Source organism: Melozone crissalis, unplaced genomic scaffold, assembly GCF_028551555.1.
Source record: "Melozone crissalis strain CALT ecotype California unplaced genomic scaffold, PUWL_Pcris_2 ptg000068l_1, whole genome shotgun sequence".
NCBI classification, from domain to species: Eukaryota; Metazoa; Chordata; class Aves; order Passeriformes; family Passerellidae; genus Melozone; species Melozone crissalis.
Genome location: NW_026535846.1, coordinates 16,306,870 through 16,329,023, shown reverse-complemented (window position 1 = coordinate 16,329,023; position 22,154 = coordinate 16,306,870). Strand labels below are relative to the sequence as shown.

At 40.6% G+C, this 22,154-nt stretch overlaps 1 protein-coding gene across 5 annotated transcripts in view; it reads right to left on the bottom strand.

The window, feature by feature from the left end:
* Positions 1 to 1,318: 1,318 nt before the first annotated feature.
* The window catches only part of LOC128945721 (integrator complex subunit 6-like), a 39,694-nt gene continuing 18,858 nt past the window's right edge, over positions 1,319 to 22,154 (bottom strand). The window contains exons 5-19 of one of the 5 annotated variants that reach the window (XR_008483891.1): positions 21,787 to 21,970; positions 20,862 to 20,990; positions 18,863 to 19,026; positions 17,654 to 17,806; positions 15,908 to 16,040; positions 10,071 to 10,165; positions 9,198 to 9,308; positions 7,325 to 7,540; positions 6,724 to 6,847; positions 6,051 to 6,193; positions 5,161 to 5,392; positions 4,172 to 4,564; positions 2,717 to 2,810; positions 1,928 to 2,304; positions 1,319 to 1,566 (exon numbers count right to left, since the gene is read on the bottom strand). Coding sequence is in view for 3 of the 5 variants with exons in the window: in XM_054289549.1 (XP_054145524.1) it covers positions 2,205 to 2,304; positions 2,717 to 2,810; positions 4,172 to 4,564; positions 5,161 to 5,392; positions 6,051 to 6,193; positions 6,724 to 6,847; positions 7,325 to 7,540; positions 9,198 to 9,308; positions 10,071 to 10,165; positions 15,908 to 16,040; positions 17,654 to 17,806; positions 18,863 to 19,026; positions 20,862 to 20,990; positions 21,787 to 21,970 (2,271 nt within the window). In the remaining 2 variants the exon portion in view is untranslated. Of the gene's footprint in view, positions 2,305 to 2,716; positions 2,811 to 4,171; positions 4,565 to 5,160; positions 5,393 to 6,050; positions 6,194 to 6,723; positions 6,848 to 7,324; positions 7,541 to 9,197; positions 9,309 to 10,070; positions 10,166 to 15,630; positions 15,712 to 15,907; positions 16,041 to 17,653; positions 17,807 to 18,862; positions 19,027 to 20,861; positions 20,991 to 21,786; positions 21,971 to 22,154 lie in introns of those variants that run through there. The other 4 variants (XR_008483892.1, XM_054289549.1, XM_054289552.1 and 1 more) reach the window with 4 other exon arrangements.

Sequence of the window (22,154 nt, the reverse complement as noted above, 5' to 3'; positions counted from 1 at the left end):
TGATTTGGCAGCCAACTGCATCCCACCAAAGAGCAGATTTGCACACTGCCAAGGTCACTGGTGAAAAATACGGCCCTTGCTCAGACACACAATGATCAAGTGAGTGTCTCTGGAATCAGTGATGAAAGCTAAAACAGCCATTAACTATATGGAAGAAATCTGTCTCCTCTTATCACCTACTATTTCAAGAATAGCACATTACATGCAACTTGATGCATTTAAGCAGGCTGTTTTACAAGGAGGTATGCACAGTATATCTGACCCTCAGTAAATAAAATCCCTTCGAAGAGTCCAACACTTGGCATGGGATGTCCATCACAGTGACAAACAGCTGCCATGTGAAATTTGAAGGAGTAAATCCTCCTTTGCATCACTTCAAGGTATTTGTGGGGTTTTAAAATAAATATTCAATTTTATTCATCTGCACAGATGAATAAAAGTTCTAAGAATCAGGGCACATTTTAGTAATGTCTTCTCCTATATCACTTCATTCATATCCACTGTGACAGAGATTTGCTGCTGCTGTATTTCATTTCCTGCTTGAATTTCATTTCCTTCTTGGATTTCACTGGTGCCATTCCAATGGTCAAACTGCATCTTCCAAGGAAACCCAGGCCACCAGTTCAGAGCAGATGGAAAAGCTGTCTCACAGGCTGGTTTGTACTAAAAATACCAGCAGGAACAGAGAAGTACAGGCTCACCAGGAGAATCTGTTTCCCTGCCTGGCCAGTCCACTGGAATCCCTGGGATATTTCCAATACTAGGCCAAGAGCACAAGTCAGCACGAGCACAACTGTAACCTGTCTTTTAAAGAAAGCTGTTAGAGGATCAGAGGAGGTTATGAGCAAACAACTGAAAATACATACTCGTCCCAAGAGCCATTTCATACTGGCACATTACTGGTACTGTATTGCTTTAAGGAGAAAAAAAAAAAATTAAATACAGGTGGCTTCAGTCTTCTTTGTATGTTCTGTCATCTATGGAACTGCCTTTGGACAAAACAGTTAAGAGGAACACAGGAGAGGATACCAGCTCAGGTAGCCAAGGGTTTGGTAAACTGGAACTTAGGGCCCTCAAAAGTGAGTAAAAATGTGCACCCCAGAGGCCAAGCTGAGTGACACCTGGGCAGCTGCTCCAGGGTACAAACACATTCTGCAGCTAACACCACAAGCTGTGTTTGAGGATGTGAAAGACCAGGTTCAGCTGGTTTTACAAAAATATCCTCAGTCTGCTGGTAACAGACAACTGGAGGAACTCAGTGCTGCCCGCTACAGACTCCTCAGATTAGCACTTCTTAAAAATTAATAAAATGGTTTATTTTATATATACATATGTTCCAAAAAATTTATACAGTTAAAATATCAAATTAGTGATCTGGTAACAATACTGTTCAAAATAATCTCTTTTGTATGAACATTAAAATACACGTTTTTAAAAGCGTTTCCTTTTAGTGCTTCCAAAGCACAGCGTGTGCCAAGGCCACCTGAAGAATCTCCGTCCTCCTCACAGGATGAAAGAGAACTGAAGTCGGGGACCTGGGAAGCCTCAGGTGCACTTTCATAATGTCTGCAGACAAAACAGAAGAGAGTCTGAGGTAGATTGTTTAGTGACCATCAGGTGGTAACAGTCACAGGGCTGTCTTTAGCTTTCATTAACACAATAGCAGTTTCTTTACTCTCAATCTACACTGAATCTCAAGTTTAAAGGCATGGCTAGCAGTTCTTGGGAACAAGACCCTTGTCTCTGTGGTGGCAACATGCAATTTTACCAGTGCAGGTGTTTCTGGGAGGGTTTTTTTGGGAACACACGGGCTCTCTCCACGATGCAGACAGTGTGTGCATTTGACAGTGCCCCATTTTAGTGCAACCTGCTGCCTATAGCACGTAAATGTCTAATGACAGCGTTCAAATGAGTAAATTCTCATCACCTGCAGGAGGGGCAGCAATGGTTATTTTCTTCCGCCTGTTGAGCAAAGAGCACCCTCCACAGGAAAAAGCCACACCTTTCATAGCAAATCCTTAAGGTTACAGCCCAGCTTCTGCCGAATCAGGCTCTTAAAGTTAAAGCTCCACTGCTTCTTCTCAGACTGTGACAGTAAAATCACTTGACTGCTGAGATGGTGAGGGCAGCAGCCTCGTCCTCTTGCACTCTTCTGTGGCACAGCAAACTCGTTCCTGGTCCGCATGGGTCTGGCCGGTTCATTATTATCTGCTGTTGACATGATTAACTCTGTTGGGGGGGCTGGTGAAATCTAGTTCCTCTAGTATTCTCTCTAAGTGTTGTATTAAGACCCGTTTTTTAAACCTGCAGAAGAGAGGGAGAGCAATATAAATTTCTTCTTCCAAAAATACAGTTGAACACTCAAGAATGTTCAGCCATGACAAATCACATTCCCAGAGGCTTTCTGTTTCCAGTAGGGAAGAGCTTGCTTTATTTCTGGCGTTAGAATGGCTAAAAATTTGAATTTATTACATCTGCCCCTCCCCAACCCACTCATACTTTGAGGTGGTCTTCAAGAACAACCTGTTATCTCCCTATTTCATATTTAAACTTTAATGTCACTACTACATAAAAATGTAACAGTAGTTTGACCACTAAAACAATTATAATTTAAATATATCAAAACAGAATACTAGCACTGAAAGTTTATTATTTACTATCATTATCTAAATTAATATTAAATTTATGACTCCGAGTCATTTCTATCTATACAAACCTTGCTGCTTCCTTGATAGCAAATTCAATGAAATACTTCTGAATTTCCATAGGTCCTTGCACCTCCTCAAGAAGAGAAAATATTTTTTCATAATCTAAAAAAGAGATAAAAATTCAACTAAATATTAAAAATGAATGTTGCAGATAAAATTTCAGAAAAGCTCAAGAGGCAAGAGGGAAAAACAAAGCTCAGTTTCATGTATCTCTGTATGATAAAACACATAAGGCAAGAAAAACACCTGCACTAGCTTTAAGAGCAGAACACAGGTGACAGAATAATTTAAAGTAACACTGATGATCTGGGAATTCAAATGTGACACCAAAGATTAAGGTTCTCTTTAAAAAGCAGCACGTAGGAACATTTATTCTCAGCAAATGCAGGCTGGTAGAGAGAAGCCTCCCATTTCCATGATCACAGTTACACACAGGGCCACCAAACCCTGATCTGGTCCTGAAGCCATTGTTTCTGCAAGCACAAGATGCCATTACATCTCTAGAAAGACAAATTATCAACTCTTAGTGTGAGCACAACACTGTCCCATTGGTACAAGGTAAATATGTCCACTGCAAAAGAATAAACTGGACATAATAAATTGGAAACAAATTTAAAACCAGCATTGTTTCATTATTTCCCATAACTGACCCCTGCATGAATACATTTATGGTGCTGTGATCAAGAGTCTGCTCAGAGTGATGCAGCAAGCAGAGGGAGCACAAATGGTGAGACCTCTGAACAAATTACATACTCAAGTCACTACAATTTAGCTTCTTTCTCTGATGACTGCTTGAATTCTGCAGCAAGACAGGTGACTCACACTGAACAGTTTCACTCTGCATCACCATTTACTAGGCATGAATTTGGTAAAAAATTGGATGAGCCCACTTTGCAAACTGTCACTTTTAGTCTTGGACTCTTAAGAGTTTGCAACTTTTAGTGTTTCATCACTAATTAGTCTCACAAATTTATTTTTTTTTAAATCACTCTACTGTAAACTGTTACTATTCCTTTTCAAGCATATTCCAAGCTGCACAGCCTTACAGAGATGTGTCTTTGCCCTGCAAAAGGGAGTTTTGATGGACACAGAGCAACAAGTACACTTTGTGTACACAGGAGCAGCCTAAGGCAGAGTATTCAGTCTCATTAGATCATTTGCAACAAAACCAAAACCTCTGAAAGGTGCTGTTTTTACAGGGCATCTCTCACACCAGTTAACCTGTCTTCAAGGGCAAACCAGGGTGCCTTGGCACTCAACCTTCCAAGCACAAGTCCAAACTTCAACTCATCTGCCCAGCATCTCCTCCTTTTTTGCCCCTCCATTGCTCATTTATGAGCAACCAGAAACTCAAAATCTGAGTTGTGTGTATATTGAAAATAGCTCCTTCATTCCAGGAAAGTCTTCTCTCTCACACCACATATGATATATACTACTAAAACAAAGAAACCCAAGTAACTTACTTCTTCCAGGTTTGCGAACCTCTTTCATCACTTTAATTTTGATGTCAGCATTGCATCCCTCCAACATGGTAGGTGTTATTTTAAAGGAATTTGGCACAGATTCAGAAGTAGACTCCATGGCCCGCTTTTGGTCATCTCCACTCACACTGTAATTCACAGGCCCTCGAACAAGTGCGTTGGTACCAGGTTTGTGATCCAACCCATCTTCACTTAAACAATTGAACTCAACAGGCAAGGAGTTTAAGTCATTGGGTAACATCTCATCCTCTCCCACAGCAGCTGGAACCACAGGAGCCATTTGCACAGGCAAGCCATCAATTTGCTTCTCCATTGACTGACAATTTTCTGCTTTCTTCTCTCCATTGCCATCTTGGACAACATTGTTACTGGTATCTACAAGTGAAAAATATGTATCTTACTGGTGCATAAGTGCAGCATCAAAAGAACCAAACAGTAGTTCTGAATCCTTTTTGTCTGAAGTGCTGTGTCACTATCTGACACGACTGGACAACACTCCAATACTTTTATATGATGCGACCAAGAGAATAGTTCCCCTTTGGACTGCTGCATCTCCTATCATTACTGTTAAGTCACCATGTTCTGTATTCTTAGTGCAATGTCATGACTCCTAAATAAACTCATGTCTTCCTTCTCTTCCCTGAGAAGTCAGTTTTCTTCTGACTCCATTTGCTGCAATAGGTGGGTATGAAAATTCCTATTTGTGAGAAACGAAACAACTGTATTTTAACTTTCCTTCTTCACCACAGAATACACAAAGAAGAACTAAAAGCTGATCTGAGATACTTCCTATCTCCAAATAGTTATTTTAATTTCAGATTTCATTAGCTGTAGCAGCAACCTGTTCACCTAAGCCAACAGAAGAAACCCACTCCCACATAACAGCGACGCACGGATGCGCTGGCAGAGCTTTTTCCCTTCCTCCCCAGACCCCCCCACCACCCGAGCTGCTGCACCTCAGCCCAGCACACCTTTGCTTGCTGGGACCCCCTTGAGGCTCAGGTAGGAGGGGGAGCCAGGAGCAGGGGGGGGCCCCTTGCCCCCCACGTGGTTGGTGACGACGGGCGGTGCCTGCGGGCGCCGCAGCAGCGGGGACAGGCTGCGCCGCCGCTTCAGCGACGCCGGCGTGTTCGGCTCCCCGGGACGCTTGATCTTGTTCTGGGGCCCGGCCACAAACTCATCGGCCTCATCTATCATCATACCCTGGAAAGGAGTAATAATATCAGTAGCAGTACAAAGCAGCAACTGTTTCACCAACCCACTGATGAGCTGAGTCCCTCTGCGTTCAGACTCGAGTGCCTTTCAGAGCACTTGACAGCTCTCAGAACAGAGACACCCAACGTAACCAGAGAGAGCCCAGTGCCACTCTGTAAAGCAGCACAATTCCATACACATTCCTCTTGGACCACATGGGAGATATCCCTCCTTCCACAGGCTGCAAGGGTTAGCAATATATTGTTGCTGTGGGGGAGAAATTCTATGCACAAATGTTGTCATCGTATTGCAGGGGTTCCATACTGCTGTCTCCTTATCACGTACGTTCCACACTTTTTTGGTGTTTCTCATGGACAGCTCCTCAGAGCACTGACTCTTTCTTCCCAAAGCAGCCAACTGACTCCAGTTCCCCTCTCAACCAACCAACCCACTCTTTTATAGCACTCTTCTTCTCACTGGTTACAGCTGTGGCCTGTTAGAAGTCAGGCCTGTTCCTAATCTTCGATAATTGGCCCAGCTCCAACTCCTTAGGGGTAAGATTACTTTCTACACTATCTTTATTTTCTTATATTCTATCCCCCTACACACAAATTATTTCAAGTTGCATTAAATACAAAGGAACAGCAGGCAGCAAGGCCCCTCCTACCTTCTTGTCCTGTTTAAATGGATTGCCAAATGTATGGAGTCTTTTTGGTTGATCTGGGTCAATTTCCCGAAGAGGTGAAGGCATCATTTTCAGGTATTCCTGGTAATTTCCCATCTGAGCAACAGGAACACTATGAAGGCAGTCTGCAACAGAAAAGAGTTCTTAATTTAGTCTTAAAATTAAGGCAATACAAACTTCATGCCTCAAATGTTAGCATTTAAGAACCTGAACTGATTATTTCTTTTGACTACAGAGGATGAGCTAAGACTACAATTGTGGAAATAAGCCTAATAATAAGAAGAATAAAAAATAAGCAAGCTTAATTTCTATGCCAACAACTGCATCTTTAGATCACCAGCACCTCACAAAAAAGAGCGAGCTCCTCTCTGCCTTAAGCCCTCATCACTTCATAACACATTTCTACTGAACCCTGGTGAATATGAAAGCTCTCCCATGGAATTTATTTTTAAATTTCAAAGCCAGCAAGGCATCTTGCATGACAGAAGGCAAAGATTTCCTTCCTTCCCCTTCACAGTCAAGAAAAGGACATTGTCTGACTCAGCAAGAGATGCAATGGCAACCTCTGCCCCCACATCAAGATCCACTACCTTAAGGAAACAACAAAATAGCTGTATTCTCTTCAAACTGTTAATGAAGAACTGTGATTCCTTACCTTCATCCTGCCCCAAGATAAGCCTGTGTGTTTTCAGAAGGTTGGTTCTCATTCTCGTTAGCTGGTCTAGAAGACTGCGACGAGGAATATCATAGGCATTTCTGAATGCCTGTGGCTTCAAATCCTAGTTTTGTAACAAAATCAGTAACTCTCAGTTAATCCATCAGTTCTCATGCATGGAGAAATTCCACTAAGAACTATAATAACATTAACTTTTAAAAGATGTTAAGCAACTTTAGAGCTTCATAACTGGATACAAGCAGCTCAGTGGCTGTCTTTTCAACACGACCTTATTCAGCATTAGTGCTTTCAGCTCCATTAAGAGTAAGCACATTAATCTGTGGATGAACAACAATAGCTGTCTTTTGCAGAGACTGGCACTTAAAACACAGTAATTTTCATTTACTACCATGGGGTTTTCCAACAGTGTCCCAAAATCAAGTGCAAAAAAATTGCATTTACTTTTCCCCCTCTTTATGTCTACGCTGTACTCATCACAGTTCAGCAAAGGTACTTCCTTCTACACTAAGTCTATAAAAGTTACCCATATAAAACAGATGAGATTAACTGCTTAGTCATGCAAGATCACAGTGCCGTTTACCTTGTTTAAAAGTCCTATGTGGAATCCAGCAAATTCTTTAACATTCATTTCTGACAGTCTCAGTGGAGATTCCCCAGTGATCCCTTGCAGCAGTTGTTTAAAATCCCTACTGTGTACCAAGGAGAGGCCACTGGAGTGATTTTTCACTTTTATTCCAATTTCTTGTGGAACTTTCTTACCCACTGAACCTATTATCCGTTCCGATTCTATTTTTGTCTAAAATGGAATCACACCGTGAGTTAAAGAATCAGCAGGCATTGCACATTTCCAGTACAAAACACACAGTACATTAGCAGAATAAAACTACAAATTTAGTTCCCTGCTACCTACCCAGGGATACATTGGATTACATAGATTAGATCTCAAGCATAAAGAAATCCTAATGTGCTAGCATATGGAAAAATATTTAGCCAGTGTATCTAAATTTATATGGCAGTAGGAGGTCTGTGAATATTCCCCGATTTTGCTGCAAGTCTGTGACTCTCTTGTGTCCCTGAAGAACCATCTTTAAATGGAAAGAAAAAACAAAATGGAAGGTAGGATCCTGAGGTTATAATAAAATTGCATTTAAAACAATAGTATTATTCAGATACAGTAATAAAATTTCAGTTTATTTTTGAACCTATGAACAAAGGTTCGCCCTGTATGCTTGTAACAACATAAGGGAGAAATGTTGCAATAGAAATCTGGTTTATGAGTACATTTCTAAAAATGTATCACTTCTCCAATTAGCACAGATTTCTTATTACAGCTACAGAGAATTTTACTGTATTAACTTCTAACTGTATTCAGAGTTAACGTTTTTTTTACCCACTAGCAATACCTCCAAAGAAAAAGAACACCCAACCAACCAAAACCCCAGAACCCACTGCAATTGCAAGCCACTTCCCCCAGATCTCCTCCTCTGCACAGTTTGCTTCATTATCTGTGGGAAATTGAATTTAAGGACAGCAGGAGCACAGCAGAATTCTGGAATTGCCTGTGCCTATGGAGGAGCTGGTAATGCATTCCACACATTCAAACTGTTCCATGTGCTGAGAACGCCTGTGAGAGCCACAGCAGCCATCTCCAGTCATTGCAACTCCACAGTGCAGATAAATCACAGCAATTTGCATATCATTGGATTACCAAAATACCACAGGAAGTTTTATGTCTACTAGAGGCTCAGTCATTCAGAGGCTCTGGGATGTGTTTTGTGCATTCTTTAAGGCGGAGGATTTTTGCTTTGTAATTTTAAAGGCTGCTTGCCCACTGCTTTCTACATATTGAACTGATGTTTAAGAGCTCCTCATGCTAAGGAGGAAGAACTTCCAGGTCCTTACACCTGGGATGGCAGTCTTGGCAAAGAGAAAAAGATACACAGGATTATTTCCCTCCAGGTCACACTTAACACATAGAAAGACTTTGACCTGAAGGAAACAGGAAGCTCAGATATAAAGCTTGAACTGTGATTTTACTCCCCATGGACAAGAATGTACTTTTTTTTTGGAAAATACACATTGCCAAAGGACACATGGAAATAAATATGAGACTGAAAGCAAGCCTCTGACTTCATCTGTGAAGAACAATGGCAAGAGCAGGCATAAATCCAATTAATTATTATCTTTGGAGTTTAAAATCTAGCAAATATTTAAAGTATAGCTGAAGAAGTTTCATTTGCATTCCTCTCCACCACTTACAGAAGGCACAATCACTGGCTACAGAACCATACTGGATTCATCCATATTTGCAGTGGAAATGCTCACCAATCTTCAATGATAATAAATGCTGCACACCCATATGAACTCCCACAGGGATTAACTGCTTTATAATGAGATTACCACAAACTAAATCATCAACGCACTTCTAATTGCAAAGGTTTCATCAATACTACCTGTTGGCTGAGTTTTTTAAGGTAAGAGATAACACTGTAACTAAGTCCACAATCTAAATTATCTGATATCAGATTTGGAGCTCCCATCATCCTTAGGGCTTTCTTTAATGGCTATAAGGAAAACAAAATACACAATAGTAAGAGAATAAGTATTTAAAAAAGAAATTTATAAGCTCAATTATAGGAAGCTAAGGCACAGAGATTAGTGCTCTAGCTTTTCCACTTTTGGCCACTAAAATTCAAGTCTATTTAGATAACATGTGACATGAGTTTGGTGTCTAACTAGCTCACAATGGACATTATGCCACATCACCAAGACACCACAGAGTGTGGTGCCACTGGCAATTTCCACTCCAAGGCTCAGGTCCAGAATAGCCGGGATGATGCAAGTCCATATTGAGGTGCATTGTCCAAGCTACACGTAAAAGGTGACACAGTGCCTCCCTCCACCCTTTATTTGGCCCAGTCAATATCAGCTTCCCAAGCTGTAGCACTTCACCCACATTAACAAACAACCTAAGCTGCATTTTCCTTATCCATTACAAAAATAATGCCAAATTTGGCTTCTCTGAATGTTCTGAAGTACTTTTGATCAAAATTCATTTAATATTTAATGATCAGAAAACATATTTAATTAACACTTAATATCTTAACATAGCTACTCCTCCTCCTCCTCCTCAGTATTTCTACAATTTTTTTTAATTCTTAAAAATATTTACTCTAATCTACATACCTCTGAAAGGCAGAATGTTAACTACCTAAAATGCCATCATAATTATGTAAAAAAACTTTACTGGGAAGAGGTATGATGCAAAGGACTCTGGCCACAGCAGCCACTATACCCCGGAGGATGAGATGAGAAGAGAAACATACCAGTAAGTAGTAAGGAGGCATTGTTTTTAAGTAGTTGTCAAAAGCCTGTCGCCACTTCAGATTTGGCTTAAGTTTGTGAACCTTAAACAAGTCATCTGCAAAAGGAAAACAACAAAACAAGGTGTCACTTATACAGTCCCAGACCTTTAGCTTTGTCCAAAATTGTACGTGCCAGGTTTCCCCCCGTTTTCTCCCCTCACCCATCTCCCATTGGGGCTTCCCCCCAAAAACTGCTCTTAACCTGAGGTGTGAAGGATTGGGAATCCCCACTCCTAGCTGCAGTAGGTAATCCAGAGCAAGTCCCCGTTACAAGCAAACTTACAAGGTACACCAGACTTAAACACTGCACACAACTACCAGCAGCATGGAAGGTGCAACAGATCCACCTGTTAAGAGTTTCACCTCCCTTGCCTCTCTCTTGCACATCAGGGAGTCCCTGGATCTGATTAAATCAAACAACATTAATTTGGTTCCAGCTCCATTTTCAAACCAGCTTTCTTCTGTTCAACCTGTATGATGAATTCTGGTCTCCAGTAAAAATATTCTTTGGCATCAAAGGGAAAGAATAAAACAAGTCAAATCAGGGAATCCTTCTGGACAGCTTTGCTGGACTTGCTGCCAACAGCAGCAGCTACACCTGGCAGACAAGGGGTTACCTCCAGCCACAACACCTGCCTCGTGCCAGGGCAGCAAAGTCTCCCACAGGTATAGACAAGAGGGAGAAATTAGCTACAAAAACTGCTGTCCTTTAAGAGAGGGGCAAGCAGACATTTCTTGCTTTGGGTAGTGTTTCACAAGTGGCTCACTCCAGGTGTGCACCTGGGTCTCAGGAATGGCTGAGGTGAAGCGTGGGCCTACTTGCTGTGCACACTGTGAACTCTACACCAAACACAGCATCCTGCAATTTACCATTTGCAATTATGAATTATCCACTGAAATGAAGGCTCTTAGTAGGATTGTAGCATGCTGGCAAAGTGAGGCTAATGGAAGGATTTGCAGGTCTGGAGAAAGGGATGTTCAAAAATTAACTGGGGAGAGCTGCAGGAGACAGAGATGCACAGAAGAGAGTGTGCAAAAGACAGATGTAGCAAAGAAATAGTTTTCTCCACACTGAGTTTTCAGGAAGATGTATTTGGAGAAGAAAATTTGACTTGCATAGTACTCTGCACAAATACTACTTCCCAAGTTCTCATAGACAAACCACTCTCAATTACAGGTATTTTCCAATCTAAATCAATTCTGGATTACATATAAAAACCATACTACAGATGCTACTTCTTCTCTTCCCTGGCCTGAAGAAAGTGGGCTGGAGTTGGAGAGGGCAAATCAAATTTCCATTTAAAATCTCAATATACTTCAAGCTTAGCACTATTATCCAAAAGAACCTGGGGTGATATCATGACATTTGGCAAAAAAAAAAAATCCATTCTTATTTCACAGACCTATTTCCTTTTTGCAGCAAAATGCAAGTTAAACTACATCCCTCCCAAAATTCAACATAAACCCAAAAACTTAAAAAGCCAGATATTCGGTATTGTAGTATGTCCTAATATTTGACAGTCTTGGGTTGGTTGAGTACAGCTTGAACCTAAAACCCCAAATCAGCACTTGATTAGTGTCTCACTTGCTGCACTGTGAGGCTGTACCACTATGGGCACAGTGACATGGCACAGGCACCCCTCAGCTCAGCCACCTGGGCTCCCAATCCACAGCACTTTTACTCCCAGACATCAAATGCAAACCACCTCCCTAATCTCTGCTATCCCAGGAAAAAATTCTCCAACCTATGCAGAGCTTCAGCTTTTTAAAATCAGCCTCCCCACAGCACAAACTCACTGCAGGAACTGCCACCTTCTCAAAAGGGAGGTGAGCACAGCCACAAGTTTCAGAGAGAACTTCACCATCAGCATCTTACCTGCCTCTGCCTTGAGAGTTTGAGACACACACTGTCAGCAGATTAAAACACAGGCACTTGAAAGGCACTTTTCCCCCTCTGCCCTGAGCTGCACATGATGATTTATACAAATAAGCAAACTAAAAATAATCCAGTTAACTATGTCTTCCACAGATTAAACCCCAAATTTTTGCAGATAAAAATCCAAAAGTATTGAAAAAAACAACACTTACACAATTTAGTTTTACTTCTACCTAATTATTTTCAGATACTAATTTCTGCAAAGTCTAATTGATGCAGAATTCTTTTTATTTCTGAACTCAGAGGGAGTTAAAAGCACTGTATAATTGGGAACGTGGTATTAAAAACCATTAGGAACAGGCTGCAAGCACCAACTCAAGGGATCAGGTAAAATCACACAGACCAGTTAACTGAAAATTGCATTGCAAAGTCTTTATCTACTTTAGATTAATGTACAAAACAACCAAGTTATGACAGGACACAATACACACTTTTAACACTCAGTACTACAGAAGGGGGTTGGATGAACCTTTAAAGATCAGTGAACAGTTAAAAAAAAGAGAGTGTGAGAGAGAGAAGAGTCAGCAGGTAATTTAAGTAGTTCAGCTGGAGTCTAAATTACAAGTCATGCACCATGTAACCAAAAGTAAAACTTAAAACTTTTTTTATTTTTTAAATCACCACTCACATTAAATTCCACCTGAGCAAGTACACCACCATTCCCTGTTGACTCCTGTAATTCTCCTAATTAGGCACTAATGCTCTATTCTAGGTAGTAGATTCATGATTTTACATTCACAGAAAAAAGTATCCTTCCCTGCAAACCATCTAAGCAAAAATAAAGCACTGCAATGGAAAACAGCATCCATCACTACCTAAGAAAGGTGTTGTGTCACTGTTTCCCCATTGATACAAAATGTATCAGAACTATTTGGCTGCTCCTCCCAGAGCCACAGCATGCTGTGTTCACCCTGGTGAGAACACAGCTCTTAGTTTCCAAAATACAAAATCATAACTTGCAGGTTCTCTCACAGAGCCTGTCAAAGCATCAAAGGAAACTGTGCATGCTGCAGTCCTTCACAGGCAGACATTTTCTAAATGCTCATCCTGTTGCATATTTAGACCCAGAGAAAAAAGATATTTAACCACTTTCTCAAGGCATTTCCTGCATGGCTGTTTCACTGCTGCTTCTGCTGACACTCCCAATCCACAGTCACTCCTACTGCCCAGCAGTGCTTGCCCTCCCACCCATGCAGCTAAAAGGAACCAAGGAAACATCTTAGGCAAGGCAGAAGCATTTAGAAATATACCTCATCTTTACTCAGCTCTCCCTCAACCTTCTGCTTCATGAACTTGGCTGTACAACGTTTTTAAACAGAACAGCACCTGAAGAACAACAGCTTTGCACAATCCTTCAAGAGGAAATTTCTATCATCTGTGGGCCAAGCACTGAGCACTGAAGCACGTCAGCATCTGCCTGTGAAAAGCTCTGCCTTCAGCAGCCTCCCACTGAACAGACAGAACTGCAGCCCACCTCAGTTCTGGGAGCAAACCACCACCAAGCTATCAGGACTCTCTCTAGCTGTCTGAAAGCAAACTGGAGCTCTCATCCCACATGTCCATCATGGCTGGGAACAGACCAGAGACCAGGGCAGCCAACCCAGCACAGTGCATGAGTCCATTAACACACAGACTGTGTGCCTTCACTGTTTTATCAACTCCTATTAACTGGCTCCTTTCCCTTACAGAGCTTCTGAAGCAGGCCCTGGAGGTAAACACCAGCAGGAGTTACAGCATTCCCCAATCCACTCTTGCAGAAACCAAGACATAAAATCACCAAAGCTATAGAATGTGGTACAATTCACCTCCTTCAGCCATGGACCAGTACAACTTCTTCCAGTTTTCTCCAGTATCACCTGCAAGCTGCCTCATGCCTACCCTACCTTACCTGTTTGTAGGGATGTCTTACATTATTTTTCAAAAGGAGAATTAAAACTTCACCTGCTCAGGAATGCAGGAGGATAACAAAAAATGCAAGCAAAAAAAACTTTAAACATCTTACTATCTGCTTCTAAGGTTGAACATATTTGATAATACATACAAATATACAGTTGTAAAGTGGTTTTGTCTTTGACAGAGACACCAGAAGGAACAGAGGTAGATTATCCATGGTACTGTCCCAACCAGTCCTCCAACACAGCATTCTACCAGTAGAGTAGGAGCCACCAGAACCACACTGATCAATATGGGAGGTAGGGGCTGAATGGAGCAGACTTCTCCTGGTCTTGGGACTTCTCTACACCCTTTTAAATCTGGATGAGAGTAATGAAAAATTGGTTTTACACACCCCTGAACCATCAGTATCCACTACTGGTGTGTATGAAGGTAGAACAGGGGGAGTGTTCCACCTACCTACAGAGCCAAATGCAGAGTCAGTATTGCTAAAATCATCTACAAATAATTTACCAGCCATGCTGCTTATCATCTCACTCATCTTCTGTGCCAAGTAGAAAAGGACCCAGATCTACTTTTGTGTTTAAGGTATATTCCACAGAACTTAATCCTACCATGCCTTAGAGACCAAGGACAAACAAAGCCCTGGAAGGAGATCTGAAGGTAACACTGTGTGTTCGTATGAACAATATGGAATGCATGGGATTCATGACCTCAAGAAAACATCCACTTTACAACTCAGGCAATGTGGAAACTCTGCATTTTCCTTTGAAGAGCCTTCAGAAATATAAGAAATGGATTAACAGGTGAGTAAACTGCAGAATAGCACTACACACACTGAGAAGTGCCTTTCCTCAAAGAGAAGGAAGAGCTTTACACCCCTGTAAAAAAGAGGCAGGGGGAAGACAAGAGCTGCCAGGGAAGACTCAGCAGAACTGCAAATGTCAACATCAAAATGAACAGAGAAGTTAACTTAGGATCAGTGATGGCTTTTCAGCTAGTGGATCTGCTGCAGTATATCAGGAACCACAAAGTCACTGAAACTCTCATCCTCCTTGCATATTTTGGGACAATTACCAGGCTACACAGATAACTATAAAAGACACATTATGAGCAAGCACGAGTTTCTTCTTTTTTGGTTATGACCAGGATTACAAAAAGGCATTCCTGAATTGTGTTCTGATCTTTTATTTTCTCCTAAAAATGAATAGAAAAATCCTGTGTAAGACAATAAGACTCAATTCTTGATCACTGTTCTTCTGTATCACTAAAAACATCCACAAAATCTAAAACAAAAAAGCCATAACAGCATCTGCAACTGAAAGGGTTAGTGGCACTCTGGAAACTCCTCTCTGCCATTACCTTTATGCCAGTTACTCACACAGCACTTTTTCATATTATCTTTCCTTAGAAAATATGGAAAATAATTTCATTGTGGGATTAAAAAAAAAAAAAAAAAAAAAAAGAACAAAACCAAAACCTGGTCCTTTGGGCAGGAAAGAAATGCAGACTGTTTCACTGCTCAGTTCCTTCTTACTGCTCTGAACTGCATTAGGGAATTCCCTCTTCCCAACACCCGTGACAAACACTGCATCTCATCTTCCAGTAAAAAATAAGCTGCTACAAGAGCAACTGCAAAACCTGGATACACCACACCCTAAATGAGGGAAAAGAATGGAGGTTGAAGCTTACTCCAGGTTAAGGAAGAGGCTACGTGTCTAGGAGGTGAACAGCATCAAACATGCACTGGAAGCAGGTAGCTCTCCTCCTCTGCTGGAGAGAAAAAAAGGGAGAGGGGGTATGAAAATCCTCTCCTCCCAAAGTAGGTTAAAAGAGTTTGCAACATTCTCTACTCTCTGATCTCCATTATTTTATAACGTCTCAAACTAAGGCAGAACACCAACCATTATTGTTTTGCTTTTACTCTGGAGCAGCTGCACTGGCAGTGCAATGCAGAGGTGTTACCTACCTAGCAATGGAAGTAAAACAGGGTAGTTGTAAGGCATCACAAAGAGGTTTACACAGGTTAAAGTAGTGCTTGCTTTTAAATACCCAAACGGGTGGCCGAGCTCGCTGTATTTTCCACTGCTACTCACAAATACCTGACAAGGAATAAGAGAGAGCACTGCATTAGAATGAAGAATGGGAAGAACAGTAAACATGGGGCATTTAAAAATTCAAATCAATCTGAATCCAACTGCATTAAGACAGCAAATTATCAAGCACAGACGAATCTGAACACATCAGGGTGAGTATGGACCTACACTCCCCAGTCATGGGCTGAGACATGCAACGTTTAGTGTACACCCAGCAAGTGTGGAAATGCTCTTCACAGAGTGATCTTTGCTGCTTTAGTGAAACTACTGTGAAGTGATGCCCTGAAGAGTTTTTGAAATTATTTAAAACAGGTTAGGGACATCTGTTGAAGGAATGTTAAATAAGCAAGCTATTTGAAATCAGTCTTCTGACTCAAAAATAGCACAACTCATGTTTACAACACTGATAAAAAGAAATGCAAAATGCTTTTAAGCACAGAAATTAAACAAAACAAACAACCACTCAAGAAATGTCTTGATTATGCCTAGTGCCAACATTCTTAAAATTGACTTTATCTTTTTAAGAGCACATATATGAGGGGTTTAACCCTGAAAAGCAATACATGTAAACAATATTTCAACAGGATAAAAATGGTAGATGTTCTTGACTGAGGCAAGCAAAATAACCCACATCTAAGTCAAAAATAGTTTCCCTAGAAAAAAATAAACCTTGCAGCAAATAGAAAGTGGCTTTCCTCTGTTTTTTTCAGGGCATAAGAAACTGGGTTTGTTGCATGGTTTCTATGACAATGAGCCTATTCCTCTGATTTGTAAGGGTCTGATGTGTAGCTGGGAGAAGAAAAGCAGTTTTTGAAAAATAGCAGTAATTTCAGTAACTCAGGCAAATAATGTCCCTAACAGAATATAAAGGACATTTTTGAAATTAGGTTTTTTTAAGTAACTTGAATTTTTCTTTTGAATATGCAGGCCATATTTTCAACTAAGTTATACTATTTATTAGGGATATAAAAACAGAGACACCTCCAAATTCACCTTTCCAGCTAAAGTATCATACTATGCATACTCCTGGTGTACACATTAGGCTAATATTTAAAAGAACACCACCACCAAGAAAGGAGCCTGATTTTAGAGAGAACACAGAAACTTCTTTAAAAAATTACAAAAGTATCACGTGACAAAGGATTTCAGCAACAGAACTTCGACCTCTTCAAGGCCAATCTAGTCAACAGGACCAACAGCTTCCATTCAATTCCCATTAGCAGCCTCAAGCATCTAGTGAAAATGATTTGCAGCTGTTCATTAGGTAACATGATGGAAACTAGTGCTGGGTTTTCCCTGTAAGCAAATGGAAGCCTGCAGAGAATTTCAATTTAGCCAAAAATGGAACCTGGGGGGCGTATTTCTTAGCAAAATGAGATGGACCTAGAAAGAGAATTAAATGAGATTACAAAGCCTGTGGAGGGAACACTCAATTCTGACTCCTAATAATTCTCTTAGAAAGGAGGTAAGTGAAACCTTGACATGTTTCTTCTCATCTGCTGCAGAGATTGAACCAGACCCCAATTCTCCAGGCTTGCAAAGATAGAGGTACCCATTATATTTCTAGAATCTGTAATGATAAGCCATTACATTTCCAGAATCAAATAAAGGGCAAGTACCTGCCAGCAGGTATGGGGAGACTTTCGTTCCAGGATGTACTGGGTGAGGGGTGAAGGCTCCAGCTCATACTTGTCAAAAGGAAGCTTGTCTATGACCATGGGCTCACAATCCACACAGGAGAACCTCACCACAGGGTGAGCTGTGCGTGGAGGCTGAAAGGGGGAAAAGGGTATCAGTTTTCACATATCTATGGTAAACAAACCAATTCTCTTAAAATATCCATAAGTGGGTATTTCACCATCCTATAAGTCTTAAAACACTCAGTTTCCACAGTATTCCTTCAAAGAAAATAAAATACAAGCTCCCACAACAGAATATAAACTAAATATTTCTCTAACTGAAAAAAATGCTCACACACTGATACAGTCTTCCCACCAAGACAAAAACATGGTTAATATGCCACTATTTATCTTTATATTTAAAAGCCTTCATGTCAATTGAGCTACAACACAGGCTTAAAGGAGACTTCAACTCTTCTTCCCATCTTCAAGTCCACAGAAAAACAGATGGGAGAGTGCCCTCAATTCACAAAGAATCTCTCAAAGAACTCTCTAAAAATCTTTCTTTTTTTTTCCCCTCTTCAATCAGGAGGTGGGAGCAAGGAGAATGGACAGACCGTACCTGGTGCACTTGTGAAGTGCAGGAACAGAACATGCCTAACAAAAGAGAGATGTTTAGATGGACTAATAAGGCATGCCAAATGTATGATCATTTCAGTAAGAAAAGGAGAAATTAGTACTGCTTTCTCCTCATTTTCTGCAGGGAGTAGCTCTTCTGTTTCAGTTTTAGTTCTTCCTGCTAGTGAAATAGTCCACACATAAAGTAATACTAAGGAAGAAAACCCATGGTTGATCTTCTTTCAAAAACACATACTCCTTTTTCCTTGTTAATGAATTTTATAAAGCTTTGATTAAAATTTAATGGCTCACTATGATTTGTGCTACGTAAAGTAACTTAGAGCTCAATTTTTTAACCTTTTAAAACCATTCAGCAAATTAACTAACCAGACACATGGAAGTGAACTTTCTGGATACAAGAAATGGCACAGGTTACAGTATCCACATTAGATAATACCATTCTGCTAACCTTGTAAAGCAAAGTCACATCATATTCTAAACAGAGAAAGTAAAAACTACACTATCATTATTTATTTCCAGTCTATTCAACTATTAGTGTAGAATCCTTTTTTCAGTTTTTATTTTACTTACCAGTGTTGGTGAATTCTGATCAGGCCAAAAAGATTCTGGGATTGGCCAGTGCCCCACAGGAACACCCGTTTTAGGGTTAGGCCGTACATAAATGAGTTTATGACAACTATGCCACGGCTGAGAAGCAAATGAATTGATGGGCCTGGATGAATCAACAAGTCCATCTAAAATTTAAACAAAGCAAAATAACAAAAAGAAAATGAAAAGCTCCATGCATGCATTTGTCTGCTAGCAAAATTTCTGTATTAGCAGCCAGTAAGGCATTTCATTACTCTTGTTCTAAAGACAAAGATATTTAAATCAGAGGCTGAAATAAACTATGCATCCAGGTGTATCACAGAATCATCTGAGAAACCATTACAGTATTTGCCCTGATCTCCCTTCTGCTCCTGTGGCACAACCATCACACAGTGAGTGCAGCAAGGCCTACTCACCTACTATGGAAAATGAATTTGCTTAAGCTCAGTGTCTGACACAGCTCCCACAGCAGCACCAAGCCACTGCTGCTGCTTCTGCTGCACCTGGAAAGGCTGAGAATTGGCATTTCCATTTCTACACGGGCTGCAGTGCTCACTGACTGAGGCTGCCACACATGGAAAGTCAGAGAGGAGCAAAGTTCCTTGGAGAAGTTGGATCCATCTTGCAGGAGGCAGCTTTTGCCACATTTTTAATTACAACAATTCACAGATCACTTAAACCCCACAGCCTGAGTTTAGAGGCTGCACACAGGCCAGCATTCCCTGCCAGCCCACCAGCACAGACTCCTGCATCCTGAGGATAAGGAACTTTGTAGCACTACAGATGTAACCAGCAGTTCTCAAAGACTGCTCTTCAAGGCAAACAGCACAGCAGAGATCACCCACTTAACCAATCTCCCTTGTTTTAAAAAGATTTTACATTACTAGTTTTCCTTGCTTTAGAGAATTAGCCAGTAATACTGTGGAAACCATGTTTCAGTGACACATCAGTTTGGCTCCTCTGCATTTTAAAAACAGTGATTTTTAGAGCTTGGTAAAGATTTTTAGAGCTTCTAGGGTAAATCCTATTGTATTTCTCTCTAGTTTAGGAATTTCTCAATTTCCATAGAAAAGAAAAGTCTTGACATTTTTATACATTCATATCCACAATCCATCACCATTCAAATGTGACAGAAATGAAGGTAACAAAACCCCCAAATTTCACCATTCTGCCACACAGGAGAGAACATTTGGGCCACCAGTGACATTTGGGAATTTGCTGCTGTGCTGTCCAGCACAGCATTACAGGAAAGCCTTCTTTAAATAAGCAAAAGGAGAAAACAAACATAGAAAAAGCTGATTCCAGAATGAAAGCAAGAATAAAGCTGGCTTTGCTAGAATGTTCAGGTGATGCTAAAAGCTATTATGTTTTCTGATATTCCAGGATCCTAAACTGGCCAGCCCTCTCCTCTTCCTTTAAGCCATGAACTTCTGTAAATCTGAAGAATTGCTTCACATTTGGAGTGCACTTTCCTCTTTTCCTCTTATGCACTTGACTCAAGGGAGCAAAGTAACTCCTTGTTCTTTGCACAGTTAAGAACTTTCACCTACATTTTACTGATCTGCGATCATTTAGCAGAATGAAAATCTACAGAAAATTAAGCATTGAGATTGCTTTAGAGATGTTTAAGTGTTTAAACACACTACTGCTAGATTTAATTATTTTAAGTACAGTCCTGACAACACTGTAATTCAAACTTAAATGCTTCCTGCAAACATTTCCTTTCCTCAGCCACCCAAAGAGGTAAAAAGAGTGACACAGAGCCAGCCAGCAGTAGATGATCCATACAAGCATGTGCAGACATATGGCATCATTTAACTTAGCAAGGATCAAACTAACACTGGTAAAAGGTGTATCATCCTGTACACTGCAGGGAAAAGCTGGCAGGAAGGACATGGAAGACACTTAAGGACATCTACACACAAACAAAACATTCTGTGTTAAACATTAGAGACAGGTAAAAAACCAATAATCACTGTACCTTCTCCAATAGGAGCTGGGTCTGGTCCTGACTTCTCAAAGTTAATAACAACTCCACTTTGGACTTTTTGAACTAAAGATTCTAAACACTGATTCAACATTCTTTGTGTCCGGACGCAGTACGAACGACCTATGCAAGAGAGAAATCACATGGGGAAACAGAAAAGCAAATTTTGAGTAATCTTACTTAAGGAAGATGTTTTATTACCTAAGTCACACTGCCAAGGTTTGCAATTTTATCCAAAATAACAGCAACAAACCTTGTACAAGTTTATGCAAAAGGCAAAGTACTTTGCAAATGTAATACAACCAAGAAAAAGCACCAAAACCCCACAACCTGCTGAGATTTTGTTACTAAAAAGAGGCCACTAAGGCTTCATCAGGCTGGACCAAGGCCAAGTTTACACAGGCCCTTAGAAAGGCCTGATTTCACCAAGACTATGTAATCTATCTGCTTTTGTCTACCCAAACCTCCTCCTCCCACACAACAATTTCTCCAAGCACCAATTAAAAAAAAAAATCTCATCAACATATCAAGCAATAGGATCCAGAATTAATTTTTTTAAGATTAAATTTAGCTTATCAGCCCTGCAGCAGAATTATCATCTCACTAATAGCAGTCCTGCTCAATTCAACATTTAAATAACAAAAAATTTTTTCAAAGCCCCCTCATGATGAGCAAAGCCAACATCCAGAATAACCAAAGAAATTTTCCAAAACCTCCTGCTGCATTTAGAAAATGCTCTCACCTCTAGATCTGAAATAGGAATATTGCTTTATTTTAAAGTTCTCCTGTGCTACTGAAATCCAAGAAAGCACCACATGCATTCACACGGACACAGAGTGAGACAGACAAAACAGAGGTGAAGGTGAATTGAAGGAAAAAAATGCCAAATGTGAAGCAAAGCAAAAAAGCATGCAGTTACCTCCTGTGACTTCACACATCTGTGTGATAGCAGATTCATCAGTAGGCACACTCCCAAGCTGCTCTGGCTCAGCAGATGCAGCCCCTGGCAGGCGCAGCACCAGAGCAAACAGCCTCTGATCCCAGCGGAACGGTTCTTTGGTCAGTTCACTTCCAGGCAAAGGGGAATTCAACGGAAGATGAAGCTGGTAAAAAAAGATTTAAGAACATTTTCCAGTATTTAACAAACCAGCTAAAAACATCACATCCAAATTCATTCATTTATCTGTAAAAGACCCTGTTTTCTCCAACCCACTAATTTATCTGAAGTTCTCATCTCAAAACCCTTACAGACTATGAATTTAGGAGCTGGGCAGTGATAGGATAGCT